This window comes from Lissotriton helveticus, chromosome 12 (assembly GCF_964261635.1).
Source record: "Lissotriton helveticus chromosome 12, aLisHel1.1, whole genome shotgun sequence".
Taxonomy (NCBI): domain Eukaryota; kingdom Metazoa; phylum Chordata; class Amphibia; order Caudata; family Salamandridae; genus Lissotriton; species Lissotriton helveticus.
The window spans coordinates 634,474,761-634,490,377 of NC_136073.1; the positions used below are offsets into that span (position 1 = coordinate 634,474,761).

General features: G+C 46.4%; 1 protein-coding gene across 1 annotated transcript in view; it reads left to right on the forward strand.

The window, feature by feature from the left end:
- CTCF (CCCTC-binding factor) overlaps positions 1-10,397 on the forward strand; it is a 512,861-nt gene extending 502,464 nt beyond the window's left edge. Inside the window, exon 12 of the mRNA XM_078670971.1 lies at positions 8,670-10,397. Within this exon, the coding sequence (XP_078527097.1) occupies positions 8,670-8,848 (179 nt within the window). The 3' untranslated portion in view covers positions 8,849-10,397. The remainder of the gene's footprint in view (positions 1-8,669) is intronic.
- The last annotated feature ends 5,220 nt before the right edge of the window (positions 10,398-15,617 follow it).

Genomic DNA, 15,617 nt, shown 5'->3' on the forward strand with positions numbered 1-15,617 from the left:
CGGTGGCGGCCGTGGTAACCACCGTGGCGGCGGTCGGGGTCAGCGGCGAGGCCAGTCCACACCTCCCTCCGCAGCATCTGCTTCAAAACCTTCAGAGTTTTCAGGCCCATGTGACGCCTGTGGGAGGCAGGGTTCGCCATCACCACTCCCACTGGCGCACTGTCACGTCGGACAGGTGGGTGCTGCAAATTGTCCGAAGGGGCTACTCCCTCCCCTTCGAGGCGACCCCTCCAGCCATGCCACCGCAATTCCACCGCGTGTCGGGGGTTCACTTGCAACTTCTGCAAGAGGAAGTCACGGCCCTCTTGGCCAAGGGGGCCATCGAGCGCGTTCCTGGGCCAGAAGTAGGGTGTGGATGTTACTCCCACTACTTTCTGGTGCCCAAGAAGGGCAAGGGGGTCCTGCGCCCTATCTTGGATCGACGGAACGTCAACGGCTTCCTCCGACAAGAGAAGTTCAAGATGCTGACTTTGGCTCAGGTCTTAGCTGCCCTGGACCCCAGAGACTGGATGGTAGCGTAGGACTTGCAGGACGCTTATTTTCACATCCCCGTCCTGCCGGCCCATCGGCGTTACCTGCGGTTTACGGTAGGCCACGAGCATTTTCAGTTTACCGTGCTCCCCTTCGGCCTTACCAGCGCCCCACGGGTGTTCACGAAGGTGATGGCGGTGGTCGCAGCTCATCTGCGCAGGTTAGGGGTGTCAGTCTTCCCCTACCTCGACGACTGGTTGTTGAAGGCGGGCTCGCCCCAGACAGTCGTCAGCCACCTCCAGACTACGGCCGACCTCCTGCACTTGCTGGGGTTCTCCATCAATGTGCCGAAGTCGCACCTGTGTCCCTCTCAGAAGCTCCTCTTCATCGGAGCGGTTCTGGACTCGGCGCAGTTTCGGGTTTACCCTCCCGAACAGCGGGTTCGGGATATTCAGGCTCTGATTCCAATCTTCCAGCCTTTATCCCGAGTCTCGGCCAGGTTGACGCTGCGGCTTCTGGGACTGATGGCCTCCTGCATCCTTCTGGTGCGTCACGCCCGGTGGCGGATGCGGGCTCTGCAGTGGGACCTGAAGTTTCAGTGGGACCAGCATCAGGGCAACTTGTCCGACCATGTCTTGATCTCGGAGGGCACTGCAAGACAGTTGCAGTGGTGGCTCACGGCCCGCGATTGGGTCAGAGGCAGATCCCTTTCCCTACCCCACCCGGAGCACGTAGTTGTGACGGACGCGTCCCTCCAGGGCTGGGGTGGCCACATGGGAGAGGCGGAGATCAGAGGACTCTGGTCTCCGGCGGAGGCCCGGCTCCACATCAACCTGTTGGAGTTACGGGCGATTCGTCTAGCACTGAAGGCATTCCTCCCCTCTGTCCGGGGGAGTGTAGTGCAGGTGTTCACGGACAACACCACCGCCATGTGGTACTGCAACAAATGTTATGTTATGTTAAAGGGGGTGGTTCTATAGCGCACGGCTACTCCGAGGAGAGTCCCGGCGCTGTCGGAGCCTCAAAGGTCCAGAGATGGGAAAAATAGGGCAAAATGAAAGGGGCATAATTCAGAAGGTGGTGATTATTGCAAAAAAAGCAGGGTTTTTAGATCTTTCCTGAAAGCCAGAAGATTGGAACTAGATCTGAGAGAAAGAGGAAGGTCGTTCCACAGCCGGGGGGCGAGATGTTTGAACGAGTGCCCGCCACAGCGGGCACGACGTATCCTTGGAGTAACTGCCTTGGCCTGAGTAGAAGAGCGCAGGGATCTAGATGGCAAATAGAAACTGATCCATTTCTGAAGATAGCGGGCACCTGTGCCATGAACGGCTTTAAAAGCGATGGTCAGGGCCTTGAAAGTAATTTGCTTCTTCATGGGCAGCCAGTGAAGGGTTCTAAGGAGCTCACTGGCCCTGGCTCTCCTGGTGAGGCCAAAGATGGCACGAGCCGCCGAGTTCTGCACAACCTGGAGACGTGAGAGAAGGTATTGTGGTAGTCCTACGTAGAGGACGTTGGAGTAGTCCAACCGCGAACCAATTAAAGCCTGGACGGTGGTCTTTCTGTGCTCCAGGGATAGGAGCGGTTGGAACTTTCTCAACATCCTCAGGATGGCAAAACATTTGCCGGCTAGGCCCGACACCTGAGCCCTGAAAGAGAGGCAATTATCGACCTGAATACCCAGGTTTTTAGCAGCCCCTGAGTCGCTGACAGGAGGAAACATGGCTGGCGGCCACCACTCCTTCCTTTTGGGGTCAGCGGGGCATCCGAAGAAGAGCACCTCGGATTTATCGGAGTTGCACTTGAGGCTGTGGCGACTAAACCAGTCGAATACAGCCCCAAGGCAGCCCCGAATGGATGCCCCATCAAAGTCGTGACCCCTGTCGCATGTGAACAGGAGTTGGGTGTCGTCAGCGTATGACACGATCTGGGCTCCACAATCCTCCGCAAGTGCCGCCAAAGGGGTCATATAAATGTTGAAGAGCGACTGGCTCAGAATCGAGCCCTGCGGAACTCCGACCTCCAGAGGCGGCATCTCGGCAGAAAAACAAACGGGGTGGGGTCGTGGACCCTATGCCAGGAGGCTCTGCGCCTCTGGCAGTGGCTGGAACATCAGGGCGTGACCCTGGTGGTTTAACACCTGGCAGGTTCTCTGACTGCCAGGGCGGACGAACTCAGCCGTCGGTGCATGATGGATCACGAATGGCGTCTGAGCTCGGACGTGGCGCAAGGCCTCTTTCAGCAGTGGGGAGAGCCTTGGTTAGATCTATTCGCCACCGAAGAGAACGCGCAATGTCATCAGTTCTGCTCGTTGGAATTTCCAAGGCGGCGCTCGCTCGGAGATGCTTTTCGTCGCGGGTGGAGTTGCGGTCTATTGTACGACTTTCCGCCTATACCACTTCTGCCCAGAGTGCTGAAGAAGATCAGGCGTGACCGGGCCCAGATTATCCTTGTGGCTCCGGACTGGGCACGAAGATACTGGTATCCCGAGCTACTCAGCATGTCAGTCGATCCCCCGATTCGTCTGGCTCTTCGGGAGGGCCTTCTGTCGCAGCAGCAGGGGACGGTCCTCCATCCGAACCTGTCCAGTCTCCACCTACAAGCTTGGAGATTGAGCTGCGACAGTTGAGGCCATTTGACTTGCCTCCTGAAGTCTGTAATGTCATTCTGGCAGCCAGGCGTCCTTCCCCAAAGTCGGTATACGCCTGCTGGTGGAAGAGATTTGTGGCATGGTGCACAACAAAGGCTGTGGACCCACTCTCTGCCCCCCTTTCTGAGGTTCTCCTCTTTCTTCTGTCTCTTGCCCAGCAGGGCTCTGCTCTGGGCACTGTCAAGGGCTACCTTTCTGCCCTTTCTGCCTTCTTGAGGCTGCCTGATCAGCCTTCTCTGTTCAAGTGCCTATTGTAAATAGATTTCTTAAGGGCATCACACACATGTTCCCTCCTGTTCCCTTCGTGATGCCCCAGTGGGACTTGAACCTTGTTCTTACTTTCCTGATGTGCGCTCCCTTTGAGCCACTTCACAACTGTCCTCTTCGCCTTCTGACTCTGAAGACTGCTTTCCTGGTTGCCATCACCTCTGCCAGGAGAGTGAGTGAGCTCCAGGCCCTTTCTTGTACTCCTCCTTTCCTTTCTGTCCATCCGGACAAGGTTGTGTTGCGTACCAAGCCATCTTTCCTGCCCAAGGTTGTCTCGGCCTTCCACATCGGGCAGTCCATCATCTTGCCAACCTTCTTTCCGCCTCCGCATCCCTCTAAAGAGGAAGAGCGGCTCCACCGTCTGGACCCAAAACGTGCGCTCTCATTTTACTTGGATCGCACACGTCAGTTCCGGGTGGATGACCAACTCTTTGTTGGTTACGTGGGCGCTAAGAATGGGAAGGCGGTACACAAGCGGACCTTCTCCCGGTGGATCATCTTGTGTATCCAGGCATGTTACTCCATGGCTAAGAAGGAGCCCCCTTTTGGATTGAGGGCTCATTCCACTCGGGCCACGGCGACTACTACTACCCTGGGCCGGGGGGTACATTTGCCAGGCAGCTACGTGGGCCTCGTTGCACACGTTCGCGCGACACTACTGCCTGGACAGTCAAGTCCGGAGGGATGGCTTCTTTGGCCGTTCCGTCCTCCAGGACTTTCTGGTGTGATTATTGGTTCGCAGACCCACCACCGGGGTTGGTATTGCTGGGCTATCTATTCTAAGGTAAGGAATCTATCACTAACGTGTCTTTCAGATGCACAAGTTACTACTTGTGTAACGATATATCTGTAAGAGACATTAGTTAGTGATAGATTCCTTACCGACCCACCCATCCTCCCCGTTCTGCGAACCGATATCTAGGGTTAAGGTCATCCCCTTTCAGGGCCCTAGTTTCTTGGCACCAGTGTTGGTTCTATCATGGCTCTGCGTATCTGGCGCGGAAAAGCTGTGTATCAGAACTGACGTCGGCGCGCATGGGCGGCGTCTAAGTACTCCGACGGCGACGACGGACGCGGACGACGCCTACCGACGCGCAGGGGTATTGCTACGCAAAAATTTCCGGATCCAGTCTGACGCCTGGGGATATTATAAGGTAAGGAATCTATCACTAACTAATGTCTCTTACAGATATATCGTTACACAAGTAGTAACTTGTGCTTTGCGAGTCGCAAAGGCCGAAATCCTGCGAATTTCGGCCTTTGCGAGTCGCAAAACGGTTGATACATCTGCCCCTTACTCTCCATGCAAAACGGAGAAGTACTGCACCCAGACCCGGAGAGCCTCAGCCTAGCGGCGTGGCTCCTGGGGACATAGAGTTTGCACATCTAGGACTACCCGAGAGCACCCTGCGGGTTCTACGAGAGGCAAGGAAACCTACCACACGAAAATGGTATGTGGCAAAATGGAAAAGGTTCCCACAATGGTGCAGCAGGAAAAAACTGCACAAAAAGATGACAAGGGAATCAGTGGTGCTAAGATACCTCACACACCTGCTGAAAGCAAAACTAAGCTCATCCTCGCTGAGGGTACACCTAGTGGCGATAGTAGTCTACACAAAAGGAGAGACAGGAAGGATCTTCTTTACATCACAAGTAGTAAAGAGATTCCTTGAAGGGGCAAAAAAGATCGCACCACCAAAGAGGATGCCGCCGCCGGCATGGAACCTTAATTTAGCTCTAACAGAGCTTATGAAAGCACCCTTTGAACCCATCCTCAAGGCCTCACTACAAATGCTAACAATGAAGACAGCCTTCCTGGTGGCAGTCACCTCGCTGCGCAGGGTAAGCGAGCTGCAAGCTCTAACGCTGCAAGAGCCCTACATCCAAATACACAATGACAGGGTGGTAATGAGAATGGACCCACACTTCATGCCAAAGGTGGTGTCAAGGTTCCACATTAACCAAACAATACAAATACCGAGCTATTTTCAGAAACCATCCACAAGCGCAGAGAGGGCACTGCATTCTCTAAACGCAAGGAGGACAGTGATGCATTGCATAGAAAGGACGAAGGAGCACAGGAAAATAAAGCAGTTCTTTGTGTCCTTCGCAACCAGTTTCCTGGGTAGACCAGTAACAAAGGACACCATTGCACGATGGATCGCTCTAACGATACAATTCTGCCACAATCAGGCAGGGCCAGAACTATCAGAGGGGGGACAAGCCCATTCTACCAGAAAGAAGGGAGCAACAATAGCCTTCCTGGCGGCATCATTGGCTTCAATGCACACGTTCACTAAGCACTACTGCGTGGATATACAAATGAACAAGGAAGCACAAGTAGGACAGAAAGTGCTTCAACACATATTCAACAACCAGCGCTCATCTTCCACCCAGCCGCCACAAACCTAACAAACCGCTACAAAATCTATGCACAGCATAGTGAATCCAGAAAAATTCACGCTGCAAAACGAATAGTTTCTTACCTGTCGGTGTAGTTTTGCAGCTTGAAGATCTTTCTGGATTCACTAGCGAACCCACCCACCTCCGCCAGAAAAATGAGGCAGGAGAAGAAGGTGGAAATACAAGGTTTAATATACAAACAGACACTTGAAGAGGCGAAGTGGAAAATCATTTACTTTAAGGAAGAACTTGAAAACATTGCCACGGATTCACGAACAGAACACAAACTAAAATCAGAAGGTGGGAGCTTCCGCAGGAAGCGTGCCGACGTCACAGGAAGTACACCAGAAGGTGGGACGTCGACGCCTACCTGGGTTACGGGAAAAAAAGAAAGAAAAGACTACGATTCTAGACCCAACCACTAGACCGCGGAATAACGCACAGCATAGTGAATCCAGAAAGATCCTCAAGCTGCAAAACTACACCGACAGGTAAACTATTCGTTCTGCTCCGTGTGCCGTCCTCGACATCGCGTATGATGTTGCGGTCACCTATATAGGCACCACCAAGGCACGCGGATGTCAGTTCTTTCCACGCTAGTTAGTGCTGATCCGGAGAAGCCCTACACCTCTCTCTTTTTGCCAGACTTTTTTTGCCGTTTTGTCAAATTTGTTGAGGCATTCCCTCTAGAAGTCTGTCACAGCGCCATGTTGGTCATCGACCCACATCTTGTGTGCTTATGGTGTCTCGAGCGCGACCAGGATTTGACATCTTATTCGGACTGCTGGGCCATGGCGCTGAAGGCCTCGATGGAGCAGTCCATGATGCTCTATGCGGCCCAGCAGTTGACGCCATCGAGCATGACTCCTCTGAGTCCAGTCCTGATCGAGGAAGAGAAGGTTGCAGTACCACTCCAGGTGCCCCAAGTTCTGTTCGTGGTACTCTAGGTCCACGTGACACTTGGGGAAGAGGCACGAGAAGAAGTCTAGGAGGACTTCGACTTTACTTTGTCTATTGAGGAGTGGTGAGATGAGGGAGGAACATGGACATTCAAGGCATGGTTCTGCGCAGCCAGCTTTGATTCCTCACCACCCCTGTGTCTGTGAGCCAGAGCGACCCCCGCTCTAGTTTAGCGAGTCCATGCTACGAGTATTTGTGCTGGCCAACTCCTCTGGTGCGCCATTGGACCATGCGGGTCGGTGAAGCCCCATCCGGTTCCGTGCCCACTGCTCCAGCCTCTGTGCCTGTGGGGTCTCATGCATCAGATCGGGGTCAACGCCGATTGTTCGAATGCGACCTTCCCTGGTGCTGGTCCCGAAGTAAATCCTCACGGTGCTGCCAACCCCATTCTGTTTCTCTGCAAATCCGGTGAACGTCGACTCTAGCGCCAATTGAGCTCGTGTTCGTTGCCTGTATATTTTTAAGTGGTTTCTGGCATGTGGGAAGGAACTTTGGTCACTTTAGAAGTTAGAACAGTTAGACAATCCTGGTGAGGATTTGGACTGGTATAAGGAGGTTGCTGAGGCCAGTGGTCTGGACACCTCTTCAGATACTGGAAGGCTCTCTACCTACTGTGGCTATGAAGGAGGAAACGTCTTATGCTATGGTGGTAAAGAGTGCAGCAGTGGTCCTTGGCCTGGAGCTGCTCTCAGTCAAGACTAATCTCTTTACTGAAGTGTTTAAGCCTGGGGCTTCCTTATCTGAACCCCTTTTACCCTTTAATGAGGCTCTAACGCATGTCCTTCTAAGTTCATGGTCCAAGCCTAGCGCAGGGGCTCCTGTGAACAGGAGTATAGCATGCCGCCATCTCCCTGTACCGGGTGACCCAAGTTTTTTAAAGTCAACATCCTACTCCTGAGAGCTTAGTGGTCCAAGACTCGACCTCCCACAGCGCCTTCCCTTCCCCTCCCCAGGACAGGTAATCCAATGTGCTGGATGCACTTGGGAAGAAAATGTTTTCTTCTGCCAGCCTGGCATTGCGGTCGGTGAACACTGCATGCCTATTGGGCCATTTCTCACTCAACATTTGGGCTAGCTCATGGAAATACCAGACCTGCCAGACTGTAACGTGGGCTTCACTGCCCATGTTTGCTAAACACTACTGCCTTGTGATCAGTCAGATCAGCAGGGACGGGCATTTCACCCTTTTGGTCCTGCAGGACTTTCTAGTCTAGTAATCTGTCTGCATCCCACCACCAGGAAGTATGGATTGGGTATCTCTTCAACGCTAACTCTATAGCAAGACGTCTCCATCAGATGAACAAGTTACTTAACTTTGGTAACGCATTATCCAGTAGAGACAATATCTAATTGCAGATTCCTTACAGACCCACCCATGCCTCGTCATTCTGCGGATTCATTTAGGTTTGATCCCTTTTCAGGGCGCTAGTTTTGACACGCGCTAGTCAGTTCATTTCATGGCTCTGCGCTTCTGACACGGAAACAGTGAGAAGTAACTGATGTCCGCACACCTGATTGACGCCTGTATAGGTGACAGCAACATCATATCTGGTGCTGACGACACCATGCTGAGCCGAGCGGCGTGCAGGGGTACTGCTCAGAGAAAGGTTTCCGGATCGAGTCGGACGCTTGGGAAATTCAAAGGTAAGAAATCTGAAGCTGAATATTGTCTCTACCAGATAATGCGTTACTGAAGGTAAGTAACTTGTTCTTATGGTCCTACACATCCCATAATTGTCGCTGTGGTGAAAACTTAGCTTTATCAGTTGTAAATAAACCAGCTGGTTTCTCATTTAACCAAGCACTCTATATGCTCACTGTGATAAGGTTTTGGCTTTATCAGTTATAACTAGACTAGTTGTTCTCTCATTTTACAAACACTGTATATGCTATAGTGAATTGTGTGCTTTCTCTTCTACAGCTGCAGCAATCATTCAAGTGGAAGACCAGGACACTGGTGCCATCGAGAACATTATTGTAGAAGTAAAGAAAGAACCAGGCCTTGATCCTTTGGAAGATGCACGAGCGCAACCGAATTCAGTGGAGGTTCCCAATGGGGAGCTCACGCCAGAGATGATACTTAGCATGATGGACCGGTGATGTAAGATAGCAGCAATCTGTTGACAGAACTGCTTTGGGCTGCGTTTAAACGGCTCCATTAATTATTCCCCCTCAACTTTAGGGAAATGCATCAGGTTTCAAAACCTTTATCGCACCAAGGATGAACCTTGAAAATGGCTTTGGGTGTGATGTACAGCGGAATTTTTTCAATTTTCTTTTATCTTTAGGAGATCATGGACATACATATATAAGGTGGTCCGATGGGAGAACATTAAGATTTTATTTGCTACATGGTGTGTTCCATTTTATGTTTATGAAATCCTAAAACACTGCAAAAATCTGAGTATTTTTTGCCCACAAGAAAAGCCGACGAAGAAACCATTTAACTTTAACAAACTGCCTTTTCACATTGCCCGTTTTGCCTTTCAGTCCTTTGCTTTTTTTCATTTGTTATCCCCAGTGGAGTCTTTTAATATATTTAATTGGAATTATGGCGGGAGCTAAGGTTTTAACAGTTTTCTCATAAACACAATGCCCCATGTTGACAATTTATACTAATCTGAAGCGAAGATAGTGGACCTGTTTCAATTGATACAGATGAGCAATTAAAAATTACATTTAGCACAAGAGTAAATTGGATGGCAGTGTGCTTAATGTGCTAAATCAAGTGCACTGCTGGGCATCAGCTTGGCTAAAACTAGACATTTTCAATTTTTTAGCTATTTACCTTTTACATTTGGTCTTAGGAGCCGGAACGTGCAGAAAGTGACCTGCTGAATGCAAGTTTAGTTAGTGGTTTGTCTTTACTGATTAATTGCGGAGAACATCCCTGCGATGACCAGGCTTAATTTCTTATTAGCTTTTAATCATGTTCAATTGAATAAAATGTTGGAGGGAGTGGGTAATATTTCGTCAGTGTTTTCTGAAATACTGGTTTTGATGGCTTGTAAATGTTTCCAGAAAGACTGTCAAAGCCAATCATGTGAACGCTGGAACTGATTTAAAATCAGGCCTGACTGTCATTTGCCTCAAGCGGAACCCCAGCTGGGAGACGGTGCATTTGACTCCCAACGTAATGACGCAATGATGCTTTTTTCTTTTTATGCTCCAGTTTATGTATTTTGTTTTAATACATTTCACAGTGTGCTGGAATCGCTTCACAAGGCAGAAAGTTTGTAGTCATGGATTGATGCTTCAGACTTTTGAATCCTGGGCAGGGTAGCTGTTATTAGGTCAGCAATTAGTTATTTTGGAATACTTAAAAGCAGTTAGACTTTTAAAAGACAATAATGTGAAATACCTGTATTTGAGATGTTTAAGAACATGTCACATGTCGAGCAAGAAAACCATTTAAGATTTTTATAGTCACTGCTTGCTGATGTCAGTACGGAATTTTCTTGTATGCACTGCTTTTAAAGCAGCTTTTTCAATGTAGCAAATGGACTATACATTGATGCATTTTGTACTTAGTTGTAATGTCTGATATTTTTTCATTCTTTTAGTGATCAAACATAAAGATTATAACTGTTAACGAGTGACGGATTTGAGTTCAAATGAATTGTACAGCTAATAAATGCACAGGAATACATACAGACCCACGAGCTGATCTTCTGTAAGGGTTCTAGGAGTTTAAAAAAAAATAGGAGAAAATGCAAAAAAAGTATTTGTGCCGTTTTATCATTTATGTTAAATCAGAGACAGGTGCCTTATCAATCACATGCTTCTAAATCACGATTACATTCTATTTTCACCCAGCTAAGTATTTTAACACCTGGGGCATGATTGTAAACTGCTTCCAGTGGTAATAAATGAGGTATATTTACACACGCTGCAGCACAGAAACCGATACCGTACGCTTCGTACATTATGCCCTCTTGACTTCAGATTAAGATGACCCCTGCCTTTTTGCTGGACCTCTCAGCAGCCTTTGACACAGTGGACCATCCCACCCTCATACCCATCCTGAAGTCTCGAACGGGAATCACCGAAAATGTCCTTAACTTCTCCCCATATCTTTCCAACCAACACCGGTTTGTTCACATGGACAAATCCAGGTCACAAAAGATCCCCATCACTGTTGAAGTCCCCTTCTCTCCCCTCTGCCCCACCCAATCCCCCCACAACCAGAGCTACATACTGTCTCCTGTCATCTTCAGCCTATACATGGATCCGCTTGGCCCTCTACTCACAGATAAGTAATGTGTAACAAGGACAACCCTTTACGCCCACTGGGACCAGGGTAACTATTATATTTGTATACAAAGTGCAGTGCACACCTCACAGAGATAGGGACAAGGAGCAGAAAAAGAGAGGTCCAGTACTCACGTTCCCAAGAACATATATGAAATGTAATGTTTTTCATACAAAGTGCAGTGGCCATCATTTAGTAGGTGGAAATCACACCACAAGTCAGTAACTCCTGCATTCAATGTAATGACTAATACAGTATAGAGATTATTTCTTAATTTCAACTGAAAAGGTATGACAAGGGTTTCTTTGCTGATATGTATTCTCCAAATTATCCTTAATCATCAATGTACTATTATATACAAAGTGCAAACGATGCAGTGCTCAAGTGAGTGTAAGAGTATAAAAATGTAAATAACAAAACGCTGTACAACAAAGGGTTATCAAGCAATTTCAAATAAGATCTGATGATGATCGAGTGATCAGGGATCAATCATTTTTCACAAACAAATGCCTATTTACACTACCCAACTAATCCCTTCACGCTGGGGTTCGGTGTGATGCAAGTTTATGCCTTAATTACCTTACGTAATAGAACCAGCATTTCCTTTTATAATATGTATATATTTGTGGCGAGGAACCTTGAGAAGCTGATAGCAATAATTATGTACCTATTTATATTACTAAAAAAATAACCGACTCAGTTTGTAATTTATAATGTTTATCGTAAATAATATTGGAAATGAATGCTCTTCAAGGACAGTCACACAATGCAAAAATAAAGATTATCACGCAGAGGAAATATTAGCAATGTATAGAAACAAACTTATGTCAAATAAACAATGCATTGAAGGAGTGGATAGGTGAAGAGAGAAAAGTTTCAGAGACAAAATACATTTGCAAATAAATATGCAAATTCAGGCTATTGCCCATACTAACCCAAAAATCAGGGAAAACTACCCTCTTGCCTAGAAGCCCAGTAAGGCAGCTCAAGAAAAGCAGAGTGGCAAAGCATAAGTCAGGAATCAGAAAACAGGTAGGCCTCTATCTGGAGACCGCAAACTGACAACAGCGACAATCTCCCGCTACCTAAACACCAGCCGACCAAACAACCACACCCACCGGGGACTTTCAATTATACCCTAATACCTAAATGTCTAACCCACATATGTTTCAATATGAGAACAAACTCTGTCTCTCATTGGCTAATGATGAGGGTGTTCTGTCACACCACTCATCATGACCATTTTATTCAATTTCTCTCTGTCTTGAACATTCAGCATTACAACATATTCTTCTTAGTAAACAACTTTGAACATAATCATAGTAAATATTTCCTGCTGTTCACTACATGTTGCAACTCTGCACTTCCATTGTTTGCTTCGGCCATCTTTTGAAGGACGTTGTTTGTTTGCACTGATATCTTAATTTCTTTTCCGAAGTTTGACAGTCACACAGTGCACCACGAAAGTCACATTTAGCTTTTGCATTCTCTCTTCCCATTCGAATCCTTCTTTTGGACATTTTACGTTTTCAACCAAATATTGACCCCAAATTAGTTTGCAGGAAAGTAGGCCCATGCATGGTTTATTAAAGAAAGTAAATACACACATTTATTATTTTTATGGAATGTAATTTCATTGCCCACGATCCCAGCAATGCACTAACCCATCCATGCGCAACCCGTATTATATTTCCTAGCAACCATTATTAACCTGCATAAAAACAGCATTAGTTTTATTTTCTTTAGCAATAGGCACTTGTGACCTAGTTCCATGCATTAGTACACACATGAGCAAAAGCATTTCCCCTTATTTTAGCGTTCTTTAATAATATTTGTCACACCGCACTGTTAATGAATGTTACTGAGGGTTCAATCTGAGCAGGTTCTATTTCCGCAAAACTCTGCTCCATCAATCCCCCCCTTGATGGTGTTTTTGAGCCATCATAAAAATACCCTACAAATACAAATTGCCGCTTATTTAAAATTCTGTACTTCGTTCGTGTTTTATCATTCTTCCATCGAAGTTTTTCATGATCTCAACTTAATTTCCTCTCATGTCCCCTAATTCTATCTGTTCTCTCTTTCTAGCTGTACGTTTAAGATCTGATGTCTCTTTCCTTCTACATTTGCAACATTTGTAAATCACAATAATCTTTAATATCACTATAACTATTGAAGTAACAGATATTAATATTTTCCATAATGAGCTTCTCCCTAAAGTAGAAAACCAATTTCCCACTGAGGTAAAACTCTTACCACGTTTCTCCCATTACCCTTCATTTCAGTCAAATCTTCATGAAGTTCTGTCCTATTTTTAATATACCCCTCAAAATGTTTACTCATGTCAGGGATAGAAGTAAAGCATTGGTTGTATTTTCAACATTAAGATCAGTCTTTTCTCTAAGCACACAAAGCTTTCCACTATTTTGAAAATCTAGAGTCATGGCAGGGTAAGTCTCATCTTTTTTGTAATCACACTATGAAAGCCCGTGGAGGTACATGCGACTTTTGCTCAGCAACTTTGTTTCTGAAATCTTGTCTTCTATTTTCTACCATATTCATAAATTCTATTTCTTCATGTCGTAGTTTACAAGTTAGATCATTTCTATGTGCATCTATTGTATCTATTGGTTTGTTACTAATGAAAAAATCTCCCATGTATGCTGCATTAATGGGACCATAAACATTTTCCAAATCTTTCCTAACAGGAATTTCTGGAAATATTAAATCAAAATTAGAGTAATACTACTCTAGTCCTTCCCTCTCATAGAACAAACTGGTTAAAACACTACAAGGCACACCATGAGTTAAAGGTAGGTGATGCAAAGTCACCCACTCTGAGACAGACAATGGTATCAGTGTTAAACACACCAACATTAGTAATAAGACACCACATAAGCAAGCATTAATACATCTACCTTTAAAACTATGATTTTGATATCCAGTCTCTGTTACATTTGCCATTTTAGACACTATATTAAAAAAATGTAAAATCTAAGAATAAACCTCAACCTTTTCAAAACTTTAAAAACGTTTCCAAAGACCATCTAAAGTAGTGAATGCTTACACTTTATGCCTCTCTTCTTCACCCCTTTTTCTTTTTTTTCTATCATACATCTTCTTTTGGAAACTCATAAATAGTCTTCATCACATTTATTACATTTTAATTTTCACAGTTCCTTTTAAGGTGGTCTCGATTTGCTTTCATCACTTTGATCAGGACCACCTTCTTCTTTTTTATATGTGTTTTAAATTTCTTCCAACACCACATATGTCCATTCTGTAGCTGTGTATGTCTTACTCTGAATTCTTATTCTTTTTGTTTTTCGTACCAATTCTTCTTCTGAATCACTTTGTGTAGTTTGACTTGATATTTCATTTATTGTCTAGAGTTTAATTCAGTCTTTTCACTCCTTTTGGCCTCACATCACCTTTTCTTGCTTTCTTAACTTGAACTGCTTCTTCACCTTCGTTGTCAAGTTCGGAAGTTCTTTTATTCAGTTATTTTCTTTGTTGCACTTGCTCTTGATTCTCATTAGTCACTTTCTCCTTTTTTTTCTCAACAGCAGTCTCTTGAGATCCAGTAGCTGATGCCCACTTTATTCGACTTGTGCTTGGTTCTTCTTCAGCTTTTTCAGAATCTGTAACACTAGATTCTATAGCTTCATGTCATTCAGCTTCTGGTTCTTTTCTTTTCTCTACTAGTTGCTGCTCTTCTTCTTGTCTTTCATGTGGACTTGGGACTCTTCTTGTGTGACTTGCATGAATCCAGTTTAGCAAGCCACCACACTTTACTGCTGTAGTTGTTAATCTAATTTGGTATGGTCTATTCCATCTGGGTTCTAAACACGACTTCCTCCTCCCAATATGTCAAATCATGTGCTTGATCCGGCTGTGTTGTGGTTGCAGTTTCTCCAACCTGATGAGACACAGAATGCACCATATCAGCCAATCCTTTGCAATAATCAAGCACTAGGTCATCAGTAATATTCATTAGTTTGTTTGCTGGTACAATTGCTTGTCTTATTGCTCTCCCCATCAAATTTTCGTGAGGACTTAATCCAGTCTTTTTATCAAGAATGCTTCCAAGACTCCTCAATACCAGGGGTAAACGTCTGGCCATTTCAGTGTTGTAGATGCACACACTTTTGATGGTCTAGACTTAAATGTGCCATTAATATGTTTGACCACTCCTGATTCTTCTGGTTGATAGGCACAATGCAGCTTTTGCTCAATTTGTAATGCTGCGCAAATCATCCGAATTATTTCATTAATAAGATGAGTTGTGGAGGGAGCCCATTGGCAGTGACACTTCCTGGGGTTTCAGGCACTTCCGGTCGGAGGAGGTGAGCGGTCTAGCGCTCCAACCTTTCTCTCCTTAAAACCCGATGCAGGCAACAACGCGGAGCGGATGCGCGCAGCGGGCGCGCCGGCGAAAGGCAAGCCCGTCTGCGCCCGTCCGCGCACGGCCGGGACCAGGGGCCAGTCCACCTGCTGGGCGCCCATCCACCTGGGTGTACTCTGCCGAGGAGCTGCTTTCCCTTCGTGGTTTAGAGTTAAATCCCAAGCACCTTTTAAATAAACATGAGTGCCCCACCCTAGTGCTACCTTCTCGTC